General features: G+C 41.3%; 2 protein-coding genes across 4 annotated transcripts in view; both read right to left on the bottom strand.

Annotated features, from left to right (window-relative positions):
* The window catches only part of agpat5 (1-acylglycerol-3-phosphate O-acyltransferase 5 (lysophosphatidic acid acyltransferase, epsilon)), a 34,830-nt gene extending 30,380 nt beyond the window's left edge, over positions 1–4,450 (bottom strand). For both annotated transcript variants that reach the window (XR_010012454.1, XM_062995961.1), the window contains exon 1: positions 4,160–4,450. Coding sequence is in view for 1 of the 2 variants with exons in the window: in XM_062995961.1 (XP_062852031.1) it covers positions 4,160–4,378 (219 nt within the window). In the remaining variant the exon portion in view is untranslated. The remainder of the gene's footprint in view (positions 1–4,159) is intronic.
* A 3,749-nt stretch (positions 4,451–8,199) lies between these two features.
* mcph1 (microcephalin 1) overlaps positions 8,200–16,142 on the bottom strand; it is a 64,701-nt gene continuing 56,758 nt past the window's right edge. For both annotated transcript variants that reach the window (XM_062995043.1, XM_062995044.1), the window contains exons 14-15: positions 9,342–9,579; positions 8,200–8,405 (exon numbers count right to left, since the gene is read on the bottom strand). In XM_062995043.1, coding sequence (XP_062851113.1) covers positions 8,353–8,405; positions 9,342–9,579 — 291 coding nt within the window. In that variant the 3' untranslated portion in view covers positions 8,200–8,352. The remainder of the gene's footprint in view (positions 8,406–9,341; positions 9,580–16,142) is intronic.

Here is a 16,142-nt window from a genome sequence, read left to right as displayed (position 1 = left end):
TTTAAATCTAAAGCACACCAACACACCACTGTGCAGCACAGCAAGAACAGAATTAGGAAACACTTATGAACATTTTTATGTTCACAAGTATGTTGTGGTCTAACAGCCTCACCCACACTTTTATTGTGCCAGTAAATTTCATATCCTGGTAACTACTTTTACCACAAAATTTTATTTTAATGACTTAACATTTTTAGTTGGAGGGAAGGTTCTTTGAGCCTGAAACACTTTGCTACCACAGTCATTTCTTTGTCTTTACTTTTCTTTGTTAATGAAATGCAACAACGGTAATCATTTTGGCTGTGTTCCAAACTGATTATCACTATGAAGGGCACAATGACGTGGGACCTGCCCACAACAGCCATTTGTAGTGATACAATTATTGGTAGATGTTAATATCACATGTTGGAACCTCTGCGTCGTTCCATACCCACCTTAACCTAAGTTCTTCTCTTTTACAACTTACTGTTTGGTAATAACTGTCCTCTACATGCATAATGAAAACCCTGTACACAGTGGTTTAACATATGGTTGGTGGGGTCAGATGGGATTAACAGGGTTTGACAAATTGTGCAGAGCAACAGAGGGACTATAGTCTGGAATTGCATGCCCACGCTGGGAATCGATCTGGTCGATCTAGATCAGGGGTGTCAAACTCACGGCCCGCGGGCCAGATCCGGCCCGCCACGTCATTTTATGTGGCCCGTGAGAGGTTTAACGACTGTATGATTGTTGTGATGGTTCGAGTCGTTACAGAGACGCGCTTATAATTTAACGGGACTCCTGCGCCTTTAAGAGACAACCGTGACATCGTAGTCATGGCAAGTAACTTTAACCTACGCTAAGAAGCCCTGTGACTTTTACGGCAAAGAGAACGCGAAGTAGCGTAGTCAGTAATGTAAACAATAATAAATAAATACAAATAATTATCTTTCAGTATAATACCAAAGCATCGTCTGTAAGTAGTGGCATTTATATTCTCAGTTGTTAGTAAATGTTTAGTGAGTATATCACAGCGTTTTAGTTACAAATTTACTGTAATTAAATACAATTGTTACCGTTACTATAGCAATTAGTATCTTTACACACAATTTTAACTCGTTAGTGCTATTTTACGTTTGGTTACATCTCATATTGTACCAGATGTAACACTTGACTACAGCTGTGTGCTTTTAGTGTATTAAGTTCTTTATTGTTTTTATTGTTTGTATTTTTACTTCATTTTGATGCACACAGTGTATCACACAGCTGGCGAGCAAATAAACCGACTGTATTCTGAAGAGAGCAAGGGGGATAAACTATTAGTGAGGGCAGAATGATTGTCTTAAAAATACACTGTAAAATCCTAAACAAACTGCATCTTTCAAAATGCAGGCTGATTTTGTGACCTGCAAAGTGACACATCCTGCCAGTAGATGATGTTACACATATTTACACATGATCCTAAAATGTACAAGAAGATAAGTAAGAAAATTAAGCATAAGGAGGAAATGTAATGAAAGTGAAAACAAGTTTGTGCTTCAGGAAGAGAAAACGGTGCGTCTCTTGTGCTATGAGGCAGTGTCTGTGGTAAAGTAGGACAATATAAATGCAGAATTCGGCCTCCAAGAAAAACAACAGACTGCAATCACAGCAGGATACGTTACAATCGGGCCTTTGAGGGCCACCATAATGCTGATGTGGCCCTCGGTGAAAATGAGTTTGACACCCCTGATCTAGATCATAAAATGGCCAATGAACATACATACAAGACAAGTGTATGTACATAAATAATAATTATAAATAACTTTCCAATTTAATAACTAAAATCTAATTTCTTCTTTCGGTGCTTCCGTTTTTCCCCAGAAAAAAACTGCACCTTAATCTAAACCCTGCATTATTATTCATGCCTAACGGAAACATTTTTTCCTGCACAAAATAAACCTCTGTATTGATTACAAGGGAAGCTTATCTCTGTTTTATGGCTGGTGACAGTTTAATCTAATAATCGATGAGACATTCAACTTGCACTCATGCCACACCTTGAAAATGTAACAACCAGACCTGCTGGTAATTCTGTACAAACTGCTTCCATGTCTGACAGGTGCATTTTGCAACAGAAAACACTGAGGTTATTGCTGGGGGTAATTGTTAGAAGAATGCACATATACACAACTGCAATCTTGTGAATAAGTATGGGTAAATATATATGCAAAACAGATTCGAGCTGCACAAGTTCACAAGACATTTGAAGGAGTCCTGTAGTATCTTGTTGCGAGGTTGATTATCCTTACAGTGTATCCTGGCGTCACCTCTACCATGGGTATTTGCCGGACCAGACAACTTGCTTCCATTGCTCTGAATTTCAGGTTTGAAACCCCGGGTCCACTATAGGAGCTTTTAGTGCTGGACAGGAGTAATGAAAAGGAGCAATGAAACTAATTTTTGCTTTCACATTTATCATCTTGATTTTAATGTTGGTCAAAGTTCTAAATACTGTTCTTATACTGAATTAGCAAAAAAATGTAGATGAGTGTGAGAACATACAAGAAAAAGCATTAATCCAAAATTATATATTTATTTTGCTTTGAGATTTGGTGAATGAGTTTCAGCAAAAGATTTACATGTTCATCCTGTTCAAATCATTTAGTGAACCCTGTGCAGGGTGCAGACAGTATGGCGAAATAAACCACTCCCATCAGTTTGAATATTAATTAATTTATACTGACCATATCATCATGGACAGGGTTGTGGTAGGTCAGATGCCACCCTGAAACTCTGGGCCCAAAGCAGGGGCCATTATTTGGACCTGGGAGTAATAGGTTGTTCAGAGATGTGGGAGGAAACCAAAATACATGGGAAGAACCCACATGCCAAAGTTGTTAGACCTTCTTGACAGACCCTGCACTCTTGGTTTTCCCTTTTTATTCATTCCATTATTTTATTAATCGGTCACCCTAGATATACACTATATTGCCAAAAGTATTCGCTCGTCTGCCTTCACACGCATATGAACTTGAGTGACACCCCTTCTTAATCCAGGGTTTAATATGATGTCGACCCACCCTTTGCAGCTATAACAGCTTCAACTCTTCTGGGGAGGCTTTCCACAAGGTTTAGGAGTGTGTTTATGGGAATGTTTGACCATTCTTCCAGAACCGCATTTGTGAGGTCAGACACTGATGTTGGATGAGAAGGCCTGGCTCACAGTCTCCGCTCTAATTCATCCCAGAGGTGTTCTATAGGGTTGAGGTCAGGACTCTGTGCAGGCCTGTCAAGTTCTTCCACACCAAACTCGCTCATCCATGTCTTTATGGACCTTGCTTTGTGCACTGGTTCACAGTCATGTTGGAACAGGAAGGGGCCATCCCCAAACTGTTCCCACAAAGTTGGGAGCATAAAATTATCTAAAATCTCTTGGTATGCTGAAGCATTAAGAGTTCCTTTCACTGGAACTAAGGAGCCGAGCCCAACTCCTGAAAAACAACCCCACACCATAATCCCCCCTCCACCAAACTTTACACTTGGCACAATGCAGTCAGACAAGTACCGTCCTCCTGGCAACCGCCAAACCCAGACTCGTCCATCGGATCGCCAGACGGAGAAGCGTGATTCGTCACTCCAGAGAACACGTCTCCACTGCTCTAGAGTCCAGTGGTGGTGTTCTTTGCACCACTGCATCCGACGTTTTGCATTGCGCTTGGTGATGTAAGGCTGCTCGGCCATGGAAACCCATTCTAATCTGAAGGCAACATGAAGTTTGGAGGTTTGTAGCGATTGACTCTGCAGAAAGTTGGCGACCTTTGCGCACTATGCGCTTCAGCATCCGCTGACCCCGCGCTGTCATTTTACGTGGCCTTGCTGTCGTTCCCAATCGCTACCACTTTGTTATAATACCACTGACAGGTGACTGTGGAATATTTAGTAGCGAGGAAATTTCATGACTGGACTTGTTGCACAGGTGGCATCATATCACGGTATTATGCTGGAATTCACTGAGCTCCTGAGAGCGACCCATTCTTTTACAAATGTTTGTAGAAGCAGTCTGCATGCCTAGGTGCTTGGTTTTATACACCTGTGGCCATGGAAGTGATTGGAACACCTGGATTCAATGATTTGGATGGGTGAGTGAATACTTTTGGCAATATAGTGTATGAGGATGTAATGAGCAGATACTTACCTCAACCCCGGTGTAATTTTCGAAGAAGAAGAGCACCATGCTCTGGTACACAGTATAGACGTGATCGTCCACGGTGTGATACAGTCTGGTCGGTAACACAGTTGACAGTACTCGCCATGCCCCCCACGACAGTAGGTACGCGGGCGCAGTGCCAAGCATAACCGCCGCCGGAAACCAGTACCGCAGCGAATACGAGTGCACAATCAGGGACAGCAACATGGTTTATAGAAATCGATCAAAAATATATATGTATATGTAAATATTACAAAATTAATAATGATGATAAATGCTACAACACGTGGCGAACTCGCTGTGTGAGAACCTTCTGCAGGACCTTTCGGACCTTCTGGGTCATTCAGCTGCTGCGCCAACTACATACGCTTCACATAGACGAAAATGATGATGGCTTTGGCTAAAAGCTGGTGTTGTAGAAATGTCAGTTTAATCATGATAACCCGTGCATGGCGATTCTTCCCCCACCATGAGCGTACTGCTAAATACAAAGCGTAAACAAATGGATTACAGACAGCACTTGACAGACGCTAAAATGCATAGAAGCGTGCGAGTAGTAGAACGGCATGCTCCTGTCAAAGGCGAAAGCTAACCAGTGTAGCTAACTAAACTCACTTTACCTCACAAACTAGCAAAAGACTAACTAAAACAACTCCTCACAGCCCTAGAAGTTGCACAACAGAAGTCTGTGGTACTGACAACACACTAATTAGCGACAAAACGTCCTACAAATCCAGCTTTTCACTCTTCCTTCATCAAAGTCACGCTACACTCGCGGTCCGGAGCCCATATTACTGCACCCAGTGACATCAGCTACTCGCTTAGTATTGCGCTCGCTTATTGGCGCGCGAGCCCGTTCCGCTGTGGCAAGGTGCTACGGCGAGGGCTGCGTCCCAAATAGCTGCCTAGCGCTTGAGTAGGGCACTGTGGAGTGTAGGTCGTAAATGTAGCGCGAAGCAATTCGTTTATGAGTTCCTAGTCACCGCTTGGTCCTGGTCAGTTTCGCTGTGAGGAGTGGCCTAGGGCTAATTTACATTTAAAGGAAATCTACACTTTAAACGTACATACACCGGTTTGTACATATATGTGAGGGTGGCACGGTGGCTTGATGGGTAGCACTGTTGCCTCACAGCAAGAAGGTCCCGGGTTCGATCTGTGTGGAGTTTGCATGTTCTCCCCGTGTCCGCGTGGGTTTCCTCCGGGTGCTCCGGTTTCCTCCCACAGTCAACAGACATGCAAGTGAGGTGAATTGGAGATACAAAATTGTCCATGACTGTGTTTGATATAAACTTGTGTAATGACTAACTACCGTTCCTGCCATGAATGTAACCAAAGTGTAAAACGTCATGTTAAAATCCTAATAAACTAACTAACATATGTGAACTACTGTATATGATCAAAAGTATCTAGACACCGTGTGACATTTAAAAATTTTATTTATTAGGATTTTAACGTCACGTTTTACACGCAATTACATCCATGAAAGGACAGGTTACACTAGGGTTGCCAACTTTCAGAACTGGAAATAAAGAACACCCTGGGCTGGCGGGTTGGCGGAGGGCATAGGTTGGGGGGTGGGATGGCAGGTGTTTACCTGAGCGGGAGCGGGGGGTAGGTGGTTAGGGTTGCACCTATAAAAAAATATAATGAGTCTTACACCGTCATAGGTAACATTTTTTCTCAATAGTGCCCACCCCAGCGCCCCCATAGCGCCGGCCCTGCTTGTGTTACTTAAGTTTCGCCCTAAGCCGGAAAAATATGCGCGATGCGCTCCGTCCACTGCGGTACTCAAACCATGGTGTATTAAACAGGTTGTTATGCTGATATGCCTGCACACACACGGCGTTACTAAGACTAAAAGTGAACACTACTTAAAATAATAACCAAACGCTTTCAAATTACCACGGTAGCAGCAGTTTCTTTCTGTTTCATACATATCGCCCTGTCTCAGTCCGATCTGCAACATTTCTCTCCCATCGATAAAAATACAGAACAAAGTGTGTCCCGTATCAGTTCAATACGGAACGCGACGTTTAGTTTCCAAATAAGGAACGATTCCGTTTTTTACGGGACAGTTGGCAACCCTAGATTACACTCTTACACAAGATTCATCAGTTTAAGTTTAATGTCAAACACAGTCACAGACAATTTTGTATCTCCAATTTATCTCACTCACTTGCACGTCTTTCAACTGTGGGAGGAAACCGGAGCACCCAGAGGAAACCCAAACAGACACGGGGTAAACATGCAAACTCCACATAGAAAGAGTCTTGACCGCTCCACCTGGGAATCAAATCCAGAACCTTCTTGCTGTGAGGTTACAGTGCTACCTACCGAGCCACCCCTCACCCTGTCACATCACTGGGTTCAGGTGTATGACAATACAATATTAATAAAACCTCAACCCCACTGAGCCCCTTTAAAATTAATCGGAAGGTATACAGTGAGCCAGGACTTGCACAATGTTACCTCACAAGTGCTCTTTTGACTAACTGGACATGTATTGTAATATACAGTATGTAGTAAAAAAATCTTTATGGTTTAAGACATTTTTTTAAATATTGCTTTGTCTTACTTTAACATGCAGTAGGTAAATTGGTTTCTTAAATGCTCCTAGTTTGTGTTTGTTACCACAAGGTAGATTGGCACCCTGTTCAGGAAGTAGTTCTGCCCTGTGCCCACTGGTGTTTTCATGTAGAGTTGGACGAACCACAATCCTGACCAGAATGTGGCTATGGCTTTAGTTTATTTATTTATTAGGATTTTAACATCAGGCTTTCCACACTTAGGTTACACATAATTACTGGTTCACAAGATTCTTCAGTTCAAGTTCAATGTTGAACACGGTCAATGTCTGTATCTCCAATTCACCTCACTTGCATGTCTTTATACTGTGAGAGAAAACCGGAGAACCGGAAACCCACCCAGACATGGGGAGAACATGCAAACTCCACACAGAAAGGACCAGGACTGCTCCATCTGTGAATCAAACTCAGGACCTTCTTGCTGTGAGGCGACAGTGCTACCTACTGAGCCACGATGCCGCTCTGCCTATGGCTTTAGGATGAGATGTCATAAAATCATCTGTAGGTGAGATGGCCCTCCGATTGAGACTGGCACTTAGAGCACACTGACAAGTGCACATCCTAATGGGTAGGCAGTCCTCCCACCCAATCAAACCAATCATGTCTGTTTAGACTCCCAACTGGCTGATAGCACAGCTGAGATACCAACCCTGGATCTCAGTGGTAGTAGGCTATCATGAGTTACCCGAGTGGCCTATATATACCCTCCAAGTTCTCAAGTCTCAGCAGTGTCTATGGCCTGGTTGAGTGCTCAATAGACACAACTGGCCTTGTTTGAGAGGGGAAGGCTGGATGGGGTGTGGCCTCCCTGTACCTGCAACAGTTACTTCTACTCTGTGGTCTCCTGTAGGAATCGTCTGCTGGCCAATTCGAATGAAGTGGATTGTCAGCTTCACACGTTGGAGGAGGCGTGTCCTAGATTGTTGTCCTTTTTATGTACAGCAAGAGTGTTGTGCAGCCTTCCACAGTGCACTGGGAAATTAAATATGTCCAAATTGGAACAATGCAAAAAGGAAACAAAAACAAAAATGCAAGGTTTATCTTCTTCATTTTATCCAAAACACACTTGTGACTACAAACTACTTTGAACTTCAACATGCATCAGCGCCTGAAATTAAGTGATGTGGATGGGATGTATTTATTAATTCACCCCCTGTGATAGACTGGCATCCTGTCCAGGGTGAATTCCCAGCTTGACCCTGGCCAGGATGCAGCAGCTGTGAAAGAACAAATAAATAAGTTCATAGATCAAAACCATTGGCTGAGAATAATGATTAAAATATAAAGGTGCAGTCATTTATGGAAGGAAACTGAGAACACATGTATTGTTTACCATCTATACTTACTTAGTCATACGGAAAGGTGATTGCTGAATGCAACTAATAGCTGACATTACAATTAATAATTGTCATTAGATAAAATAACTGTGATAAGACAAGTCCATAAAATATTTAATATTTTATTAAACAGTTAATCTGAAAAAGCAACAGAAAGACGTGAAGTTAAAAAGCAATACTGACAGCAATAACTGAATACATATTTTACAGACATTTACAACATTCACAGCTTCTGGTCTGCAGGCCATCACCAAGCTTTTTAGTCGAGAATGTAGTTGTCATATGGAAGCACCACATGATGGGTCACACAATCTGCAGAAGAGTAAAAAAGTTATAATGACCAAGAATAAAAATCTCATACATTTTATTTCTAAATGTTACGGCATTTACAGCAGTATAAAAAAAAAAAAATAAAAAAAAAAAAAAAAATTGGCATCCAATTAATCAATCTGCACTTAATCATTCATAATAAAGTGAAAACATGTTTCTAGGCCACTCTAAGCTATTCAGACACTTGGCCAGTGTTAGTTTGGGTGTCAAAGGAAGAAGTGTCGCTCCAGTCCAGTCTCCAAGTGCCTGACACTGCCAAGCACCTACATAGCATAATGATGCCAAAAGAATTCAATTTTCATCTCATCAGGGAATCCTTTTCCTCATGTTGCCAAAGTCCTTAAAGTCCATCTCACTGGTGACTTCTGCTTGCCACTCTGCCATAAAGGTGTGATCTATGGAGTGCTGCAGAGATGGCTGTCAATCCAACAGGTTCACCCATCTCTACACATATATTTTGGAGCTTTTTAGAGTAACTAACCCATTCTTTCATTTCTCTCTGACCCTTTTTGCCTGGACAGCCAAGTTAAAGGTTGCACCAAGTTTCTTTCATTATACAATATATGAGACTACAGTCAAAGCCTTAGATATTGTTCTATATATTGGCACTATGAATTGCCATAATTTAATTGCGGAGATCCACAGATGGTTCCTTGGACTTTTTTGTAGACGCTCGACTGATGGATAGCACCGCTGAGATTTAATGATTAAAATGCATCCTTGTAAGAAAAAAAATCTAAAAATCATTCTAAACATAGTCAAACATAGCTTATGTCACTGGAATTGAATGTCCATCAAGCTCAGGTGTCCACATACCTCTGATCACTTAGTGAATGTGTTTGTTGCTTTAGAATTAGCATCTTATTTAGGCTTTCTCATTTGCAACCAAGCTCCACTTCCAGCTACAACGTGTCTTACCTAAAATCCACTGTTCTGTGATACAGTTGGCACCTTCTGGCCTTTTGCCCTTGTATTCTCCAATGCAGATACCGGCCTGACGGATGCTCCTGCACACGGCACCCCCACACAGCTGAATTAGCTCTATTAGACTATTGCAGGGTGGCTGAGACAGTGATGACACGTAGATGACTGGCTGATCACGGAACAGATCCTGCTGATGCTCTCCGGCTGATAGATGCTGCTGCAGACGGCAGATCTGCAAAAAGGACAGCACAAACAGTTGAATTACATGGCTTAAGCAAAATGTCTGCACAGGTGTACCTGGTTGCCCAATTTGTATTTTTTGTTATTTCTTTCTATAGGGTGTCCCAAAATTCACGCAAGATTTGAATTTGGCGCCATTTGTGCGGTACAGTGTTGCCAACAAAAAAAAAAGACAGCGTGACAGCTCACAGTTCAGGGTTATTAAAAATGGAGCGCTACACGAAAGAACAACGCGTTTTCATTGTTGAGCAATATTTTAAAAATAATGAAGGTTTGGCAGCTACAGTTCGCAATTTTCGTACAAAATATAGTCGGAATAGTGATTTAACTTCATCAACTGTGAAGAGATTAATTAAAAAATTCAGGGAGACTGGATCAATTAGTGATCTTAGACACTCTGGCCGTCCTTCAACAAGTCGTTCAACACAAAACATCGAAGCAGTTCGTGAGAGTGTTGCTGAGAGTCCAGGAACATCAATTCGGCACCGTGGTCAAGAATTGAACATTTCCAGAAGCTCTCTACAGCGTATTCTCACGAAAGATTTGAATCTTCATGCTTACAAAGTTCAATTGAGTCAAGAACTGAAGCCTACTGACCACGCACAGCGAAGAGAGTTTGTTGAATGGATTTTGGAACAACAACAAGTGGATGCCGATTTTTCGAACAAAGTCATCTTCAGCGATGAGGCTCATTTTCATCTTGATGGCTTCATTAATTGTCAAAATTGTCGCATTTGGGGTTCAGAAAATCCACGAGTGATTGTTGAGAAACAAATGCATCCACAACGGGTCACTGTTTGGTGCGGATTTTGGGCTGGAGGCATCATCGGACCATTCTTCTTCGAAAATGCGTCTGGTCAGGCAATAACAGTTAATGGTGCTCGCTATCGCGACATGATAATCCAGCTTTTTGTGCCTAAATTGCAAGATATGGATGTGGACGACATGTGGTTTCAACAAGACGGTGCCACATGCCATACAGCCCGAGAAACAATTCAATTACTGCATGAGTCATTTCCTGGTCGTGTAATTTCCCGTTTTGGTGATCAGAATTGGCCGCCCAGATCATGCGATTTAACGCCGTTGGACTTTTTTCTTTGGGGTTTTTTGAAGTCTAAGGTTTATGCCATCAAGCCCACGACCACCCACGCCTTGAAGGAGGAAATTGAGCGCTGTATCAACGAAATTCAGCCACATTTATGCAAAGCGGTCATGGAAAATTTCGACAAAAGAGTGCGTATGTGCCAGCAAAGCCGTGGAGGCCATTTACCCGATATGCTATTCCATACATAACCCTATACTGTATACTTTATGAATCAATTAAAAATTTACAATTTTTAATTAAAAACCTGTGTTCTCTATCAAAATTACTTCTTGCGTGAATTTTGGGACACAAAATCTATTATTTAAACTAAACCATATCCCTTCATCCCTTGCTGTGCACAAAGCCTGGTCTATTAAGTCATGGCTTGAGGAGTTTGCTGTAGAGGAACTCCAATGGCCTGCCCAGAGTCCTGACCTCAAACCCATTGGACACTGTAATGAACTAGAATGTGGATTGCAAGCCAGGCCTTCTCATCCAACATCATGGCCTGATCTCACAAATGTTGTTTGGACTGAATGAGCACACAGACACATTCCAAAAAGTGTAGGATGTTACAGATGCAATGGGGAGCCAACTCATATAAATGGCAATAGTTTTGGAACAAAACTTCCATCAATCTATTGGTTGGGTGGTCATATACTATGTTTCATATAGTCTATGAATGGTTTTAATCTAGTACATTACAATAAGAATAAGAATATGTATATAATGACAAAAAGACAAAACTTTGTCAGTAAAGGGAACCCTGGTAATCGCTGTCTTTTTTTTTGTGTGTGCCAGGGGCTCTGCAGAGTGCGGCCTGGACAACAGATGTACAAGCATGCACAAACACAACCTGTGATAATATTTGTTCAGGTGTGAAAGCAAAAACAAATAAAAAGAGCCTAACAAAACTAAATTATGGAAAATCTGAACATCATAATGAAACCTGCTGGGCATCTAGTGCTGTTTTATCTAAAACACATACTGCACATGTTTAACAGCTCAGATTAAACCAACACAAAGTCTTTCTTTTTAAAATAGCGACAATGGTTCACCCTTTTCATTACTTACTCACACACAAGTTTGCATATATTATTTACTCATTTAATTAACCACAACACAATGTGAACTCGTTACACACTACATATGGACCAGATTTCTTGTGACACTGGCAACCTTGGTTTGGAGGAGCTCTTGGTTTGCAGCTGATGGGGTAATACATCAAAGATCACATACAATGGCATTGGCTGTGCTTCATGTGAGCTGCTTGGGCTTCAGTTTGAAAGGCGTGAACGGTGCAGGCGCACAGGCAGCTCGTGCTGGCACGGCTCACATTCACAGCGCTGCTGAGGGGCGTTCGGGGACGTGCTCCGTGAAAATCATGGGTCAGTGGCACAGCTAAAAGGGACAATTTGCTCTGCTTTAAATGCCAAGGAATGCATAGTGAACGAGTGCTCAGGGAGGGAAGGGGTTTAAACTTTTCTGAAAGTGCAAGTGTTACAAGGTTTAAGATGAGAAGCTTTAATTGAAATGTTGAATATAAGATTAAAACACAGTTAATTAGTTTTCACTTTAAATAATGAGTCCATTAAACGTGTCAAGATTTGATGTGTATTTAACAATAACTACTAATAATTTTTGCCATCATTTGTACTGTACATGTCTGCAAATGTAACAATTTACAGTTTTAAGATTTCACCCAAATACGTTAAAGAGAACCAGTCTAAATGTTCACACACAAAAAAAGGCTGTTTGGTCTAGTTGTCTGGCTTTTTCTCACAAGAACTGGGCCATGAATTTGGTGGGGCGAGGGCCCTCTGTGCCCTCGGGCAAGCCAACCAGACAGACATTGTTCCACCTTGAGAATCATTGCATTTCTTAGAGAGGGAGTCGACCAGCATAGTTAGAATGGTAACCTGCAATTGGAGATTGGTTAGTTTGCCATCGTGGTCATTAGCCGAGCGTTCTAGGTCTGGTCGAGATGGTAGATTCTAAATTATTAATAATGTCCGCACGCATTTCGTCCATCATTTGATTAAAGCTGGACAGCAAAGCTTCATTAGCGTCTGACAGCTATTAAGATCAGGTTCAGGCCTTGGTTTAGCGCGGCCTACTTTAGCCACCCCGGATTTAACTCGGCCTGCCATTATAAGGAGTACAAAATTAAAATAAACTAAATGGAATGAATCAGTTGCAGTTCAAACGTTCACTGTCAACAAAAAAAATATATAGTGCAAGTAAAGCATTAAAAACTGTCACATTTCGAAGGAGCTACTGTAAACACATCCTACATCTTCCTCTCCCAACAGCAAAAACCCCCCCACCCCCCCCCCACACACACTTTTTCTCACAAATGAAAAAAAAAAAAAAATACATTTGGTCTTGGTCAGGAAGAACCCAACTGTCACCTAAAAAGAGCTCCAAAAGTCCTGTGCAGAGATTGAAGATGCTGTCGGATGAACCATAATCTTTACAGCAGTACATTCATATGGCCTAAATGGCAGAGTTGTTAGTCAGAAGCAGCTGTTTAGTAAAACATGGCAGACAACCTGAAGTTAAAAAAACAGACTGTAAAGGATTTTGGCAACTTAATAAAAAGACTCTCTGGTTTAATGAAATAAATGTTTGGGTAGAACAACAAGCACTGTATCTGGTAAAGATCAGTTGACTAACAATATTGGTGCAGTGAAATGTAGCGTCATGCTTTCCCCCCCCCTTTTTTCTCCCCTTTTAGCGCATCCAATTGTTCAATTTGCATCGTGCCTCCTCTCTGTCTATGCCAAACCCTGCCCTGACCGAGGAGATCGAAGCTAACCCATATCCCCTCCGAAACATAGCAGCCAGATGCATTTTTGCCACCCACACATTGATGAGTGTGGCGCCACCTAGCGTTGCATGCGGAGAGACACACTCGAATCAGCCGGCAGAGGTCGCAATCGCATTCTGACAGAGAGAGTCCCACAACCGGTTCTTTGTCCTGCCCCAACTGAGCAGCCGGCCAATCATTGCTCAAACAGCCACTCAGCCTTGAACCGGTAAGGCAGAGCTGGATTCGATACAATGTACTCAGAATCCAGCTCTGGTTGCAGCGTGTCTTTTTACCCCTGCGCCACCTGAGCGGCTTAGGGTCATGCTTTTTTTGGGGGAAGAGGGGGAGATTGAGAGATGGACGAATGCAGATGAGAAAATAAAAAAATAGATTACTATGTGTTGTTGTATAATTACTCCTGCCAGTAGCTGTCACTGTGTATCAGACAGAGGGGACAGTGAGTAAGAGAGAGGAAGGAATTCTGCTCAATAAAGTATTGTTTCTTTCAGGCAAATACACCTACAAATTACAATACTATTGAAATAAAGAAGGAAATAATAGAGAAATATGAGGGTTATTGTTGTTTCTGGTAGATACATTTTATTAAAAAAAGAAGGAAATGTATTATGGTGTATAGTACTGAAACTGGCGTACTGTACTGAAATGTGATGTGTGTGTGTTTTTATGTACAGTACAGTACTACTGTGTATTGTTGTTTATTATTGTTTATTACAGGAATGTCTATTCTATAATTTAAAAATATAAAAAAAATATACTTGTGTTTATAACAAAAAAAAAGACCTTTTAAGACATTAGAAAGGTTAGGTAAGGGGGTGGTTTGGGAGGTCTGGCACAGATTAATTCTATTTACATTATTTCTTATGGGGAAAAATAGGTTTAACTAACCAACATTTTGACTTAAGAACAGCCCTTCGGAACCAATTACATTCGTAAGTCAAGGGTCTACTGTACAACAAACATCATTCATTGTAAGGTAAAGGCTACCAGAACTAACAGGGTTTGTTGTTGTGGCTTTAGCATAACAGCACTTCCTGTTAAATTAAAGGAAAGAAAAAATGATTCCTGAACCTGCCAGTGATAAAATCCCTCAGCTGAATTAATGGGCTAGTTTTCTGAATGGTGTAAACTCTTTAAGAAAAAGTGGGACATTAGATCATTTCCTTCCTCAAGCAGCTGATATCGGACATAAAACGGACAAGGCAAAAACAAGCATCCCACGCACTCTATGTGGAGGAAGATGATTCAGATCGAGCACCTGAACCACAACATGTACGCAACACAAGCGTCTTCCTCTGTGTTCATGCGCTACTTTCGGCATGTCCAGGATGTTGTTCTTTATATAATAACATTATTGTCCAAGTTTATTGTCCATGTTTATTTGAAGTTACACTGTACAAACCTTCTAATTACTGAGCTGTTTCAGCCACAATCTGCAATTATAATGTGCTTGACATTTGATATGCTTTTACTCCACCTTTGGAATGAACTGGTATGGCAACTCTGAGCCAGGCCATTTTATCCAACATTAGTTTATCTTTTAACCAAACAGACATGAATTTCCTAAAGTTACGGCATTGGAACTCAATGTCCAACAAGGCCATATTGTGTAAGTTGTGACGTAGATCAAATGGAAAAGCGGCAATGTTGATCAGAGACATGTCCTCTCAGGTGTTTATGGAAGTGACGAGTGAAGCCACAGGAGCCCTGTGCTGCTGTCTGTCCTGACGAAACACCCAAGAGGTTAAGGACAAAACATCCACTGAGCGGAATTATTTCCTGCCCAGAACACCTGCTTTACACATCTGTCATGTTGGCTTCATAGACGACATGCTAGAATTTGTCACTGGAAGGAAGCTGTTCTCCAATTTGTCCACAATATACTTACTGTCCTGTTAACAGTTTAGGAAAGTTTCAGAATTGAGGGGAATCCTGAATCAAACCCAGGATCTTCTTGCTGTGAGCCGACAGTGTTACCCAGAGCCACCGTGCCGCCCGATCTTGAAGAAAGTACAAACCAAACATTTATACAAAGGAGTGAAATGTGGAGCAATTTCTAAATGACCCCAAGATCTATAAAAACAATCATCCATAAGTACAACGTAGATGGAACATTGCTTTCTTTAGCAATGTCAAGGAAAAAAAATCCAAACTGTCACAATTATGCTATACAATTTGTCCTGTTGGTCAGATTTCAAAAACAAAGTTTTTATTTCCCTGCTCCAAACATCTAGTCACAGAAAAAAAACCCTGAAATCTCAAACCTGCCTTAAAAAATTTTTCCATACAAATGTATAAAAATATCTGACACAACTACTGTATATGTTTGTTGTTTAATTCTTAACGCCATGTCAGATGCTATGGCTATTATCATGGCTAGATAATAGATTCTTTAAATGTCAAAGTAGTGGGTCGATTTGATGTCTTTACCTGTGCGTATGGTGGTTAGAGTGTTTGTGTAACTATGAGGGTGTAGAGTTTTAATTGTTTTTCTCCTAACGTATATGGCACTTTTAAGTGCAAGTGCTTCCATTTTTTTTGGGGTGGGGGGGATACTAAAGTGAAGATTTTCTTCTAGTTTGTATTATAGAATTTTGTTCTGATGGCATAAATAGAGGATGTGTTTATTACAAGTTCTTGC

The sequence above is a fragment of the Trichomycterus rosablanca genome, chromosome 5 (assembly GCF_030014385.1).
Source record: "Trichomycterus rosablanca isolate fTriRos1 chromosome 5, fTriRos1.hap1, whole genome shotgun sequence".
Taxonomy (NCBI): domain Eukaryota; kingdom Metazoa; phylum Chordata; class Actinopteri; order Siluriformes; family Trichomycteridae; genus Trichomycterus; species Trichomycterus rosablanca.
The sequence above is the reverse complement of the archived record's forward strand: the minus strand, read 5'-3'. Positions and strand labels throughout refer to the sequence as shown.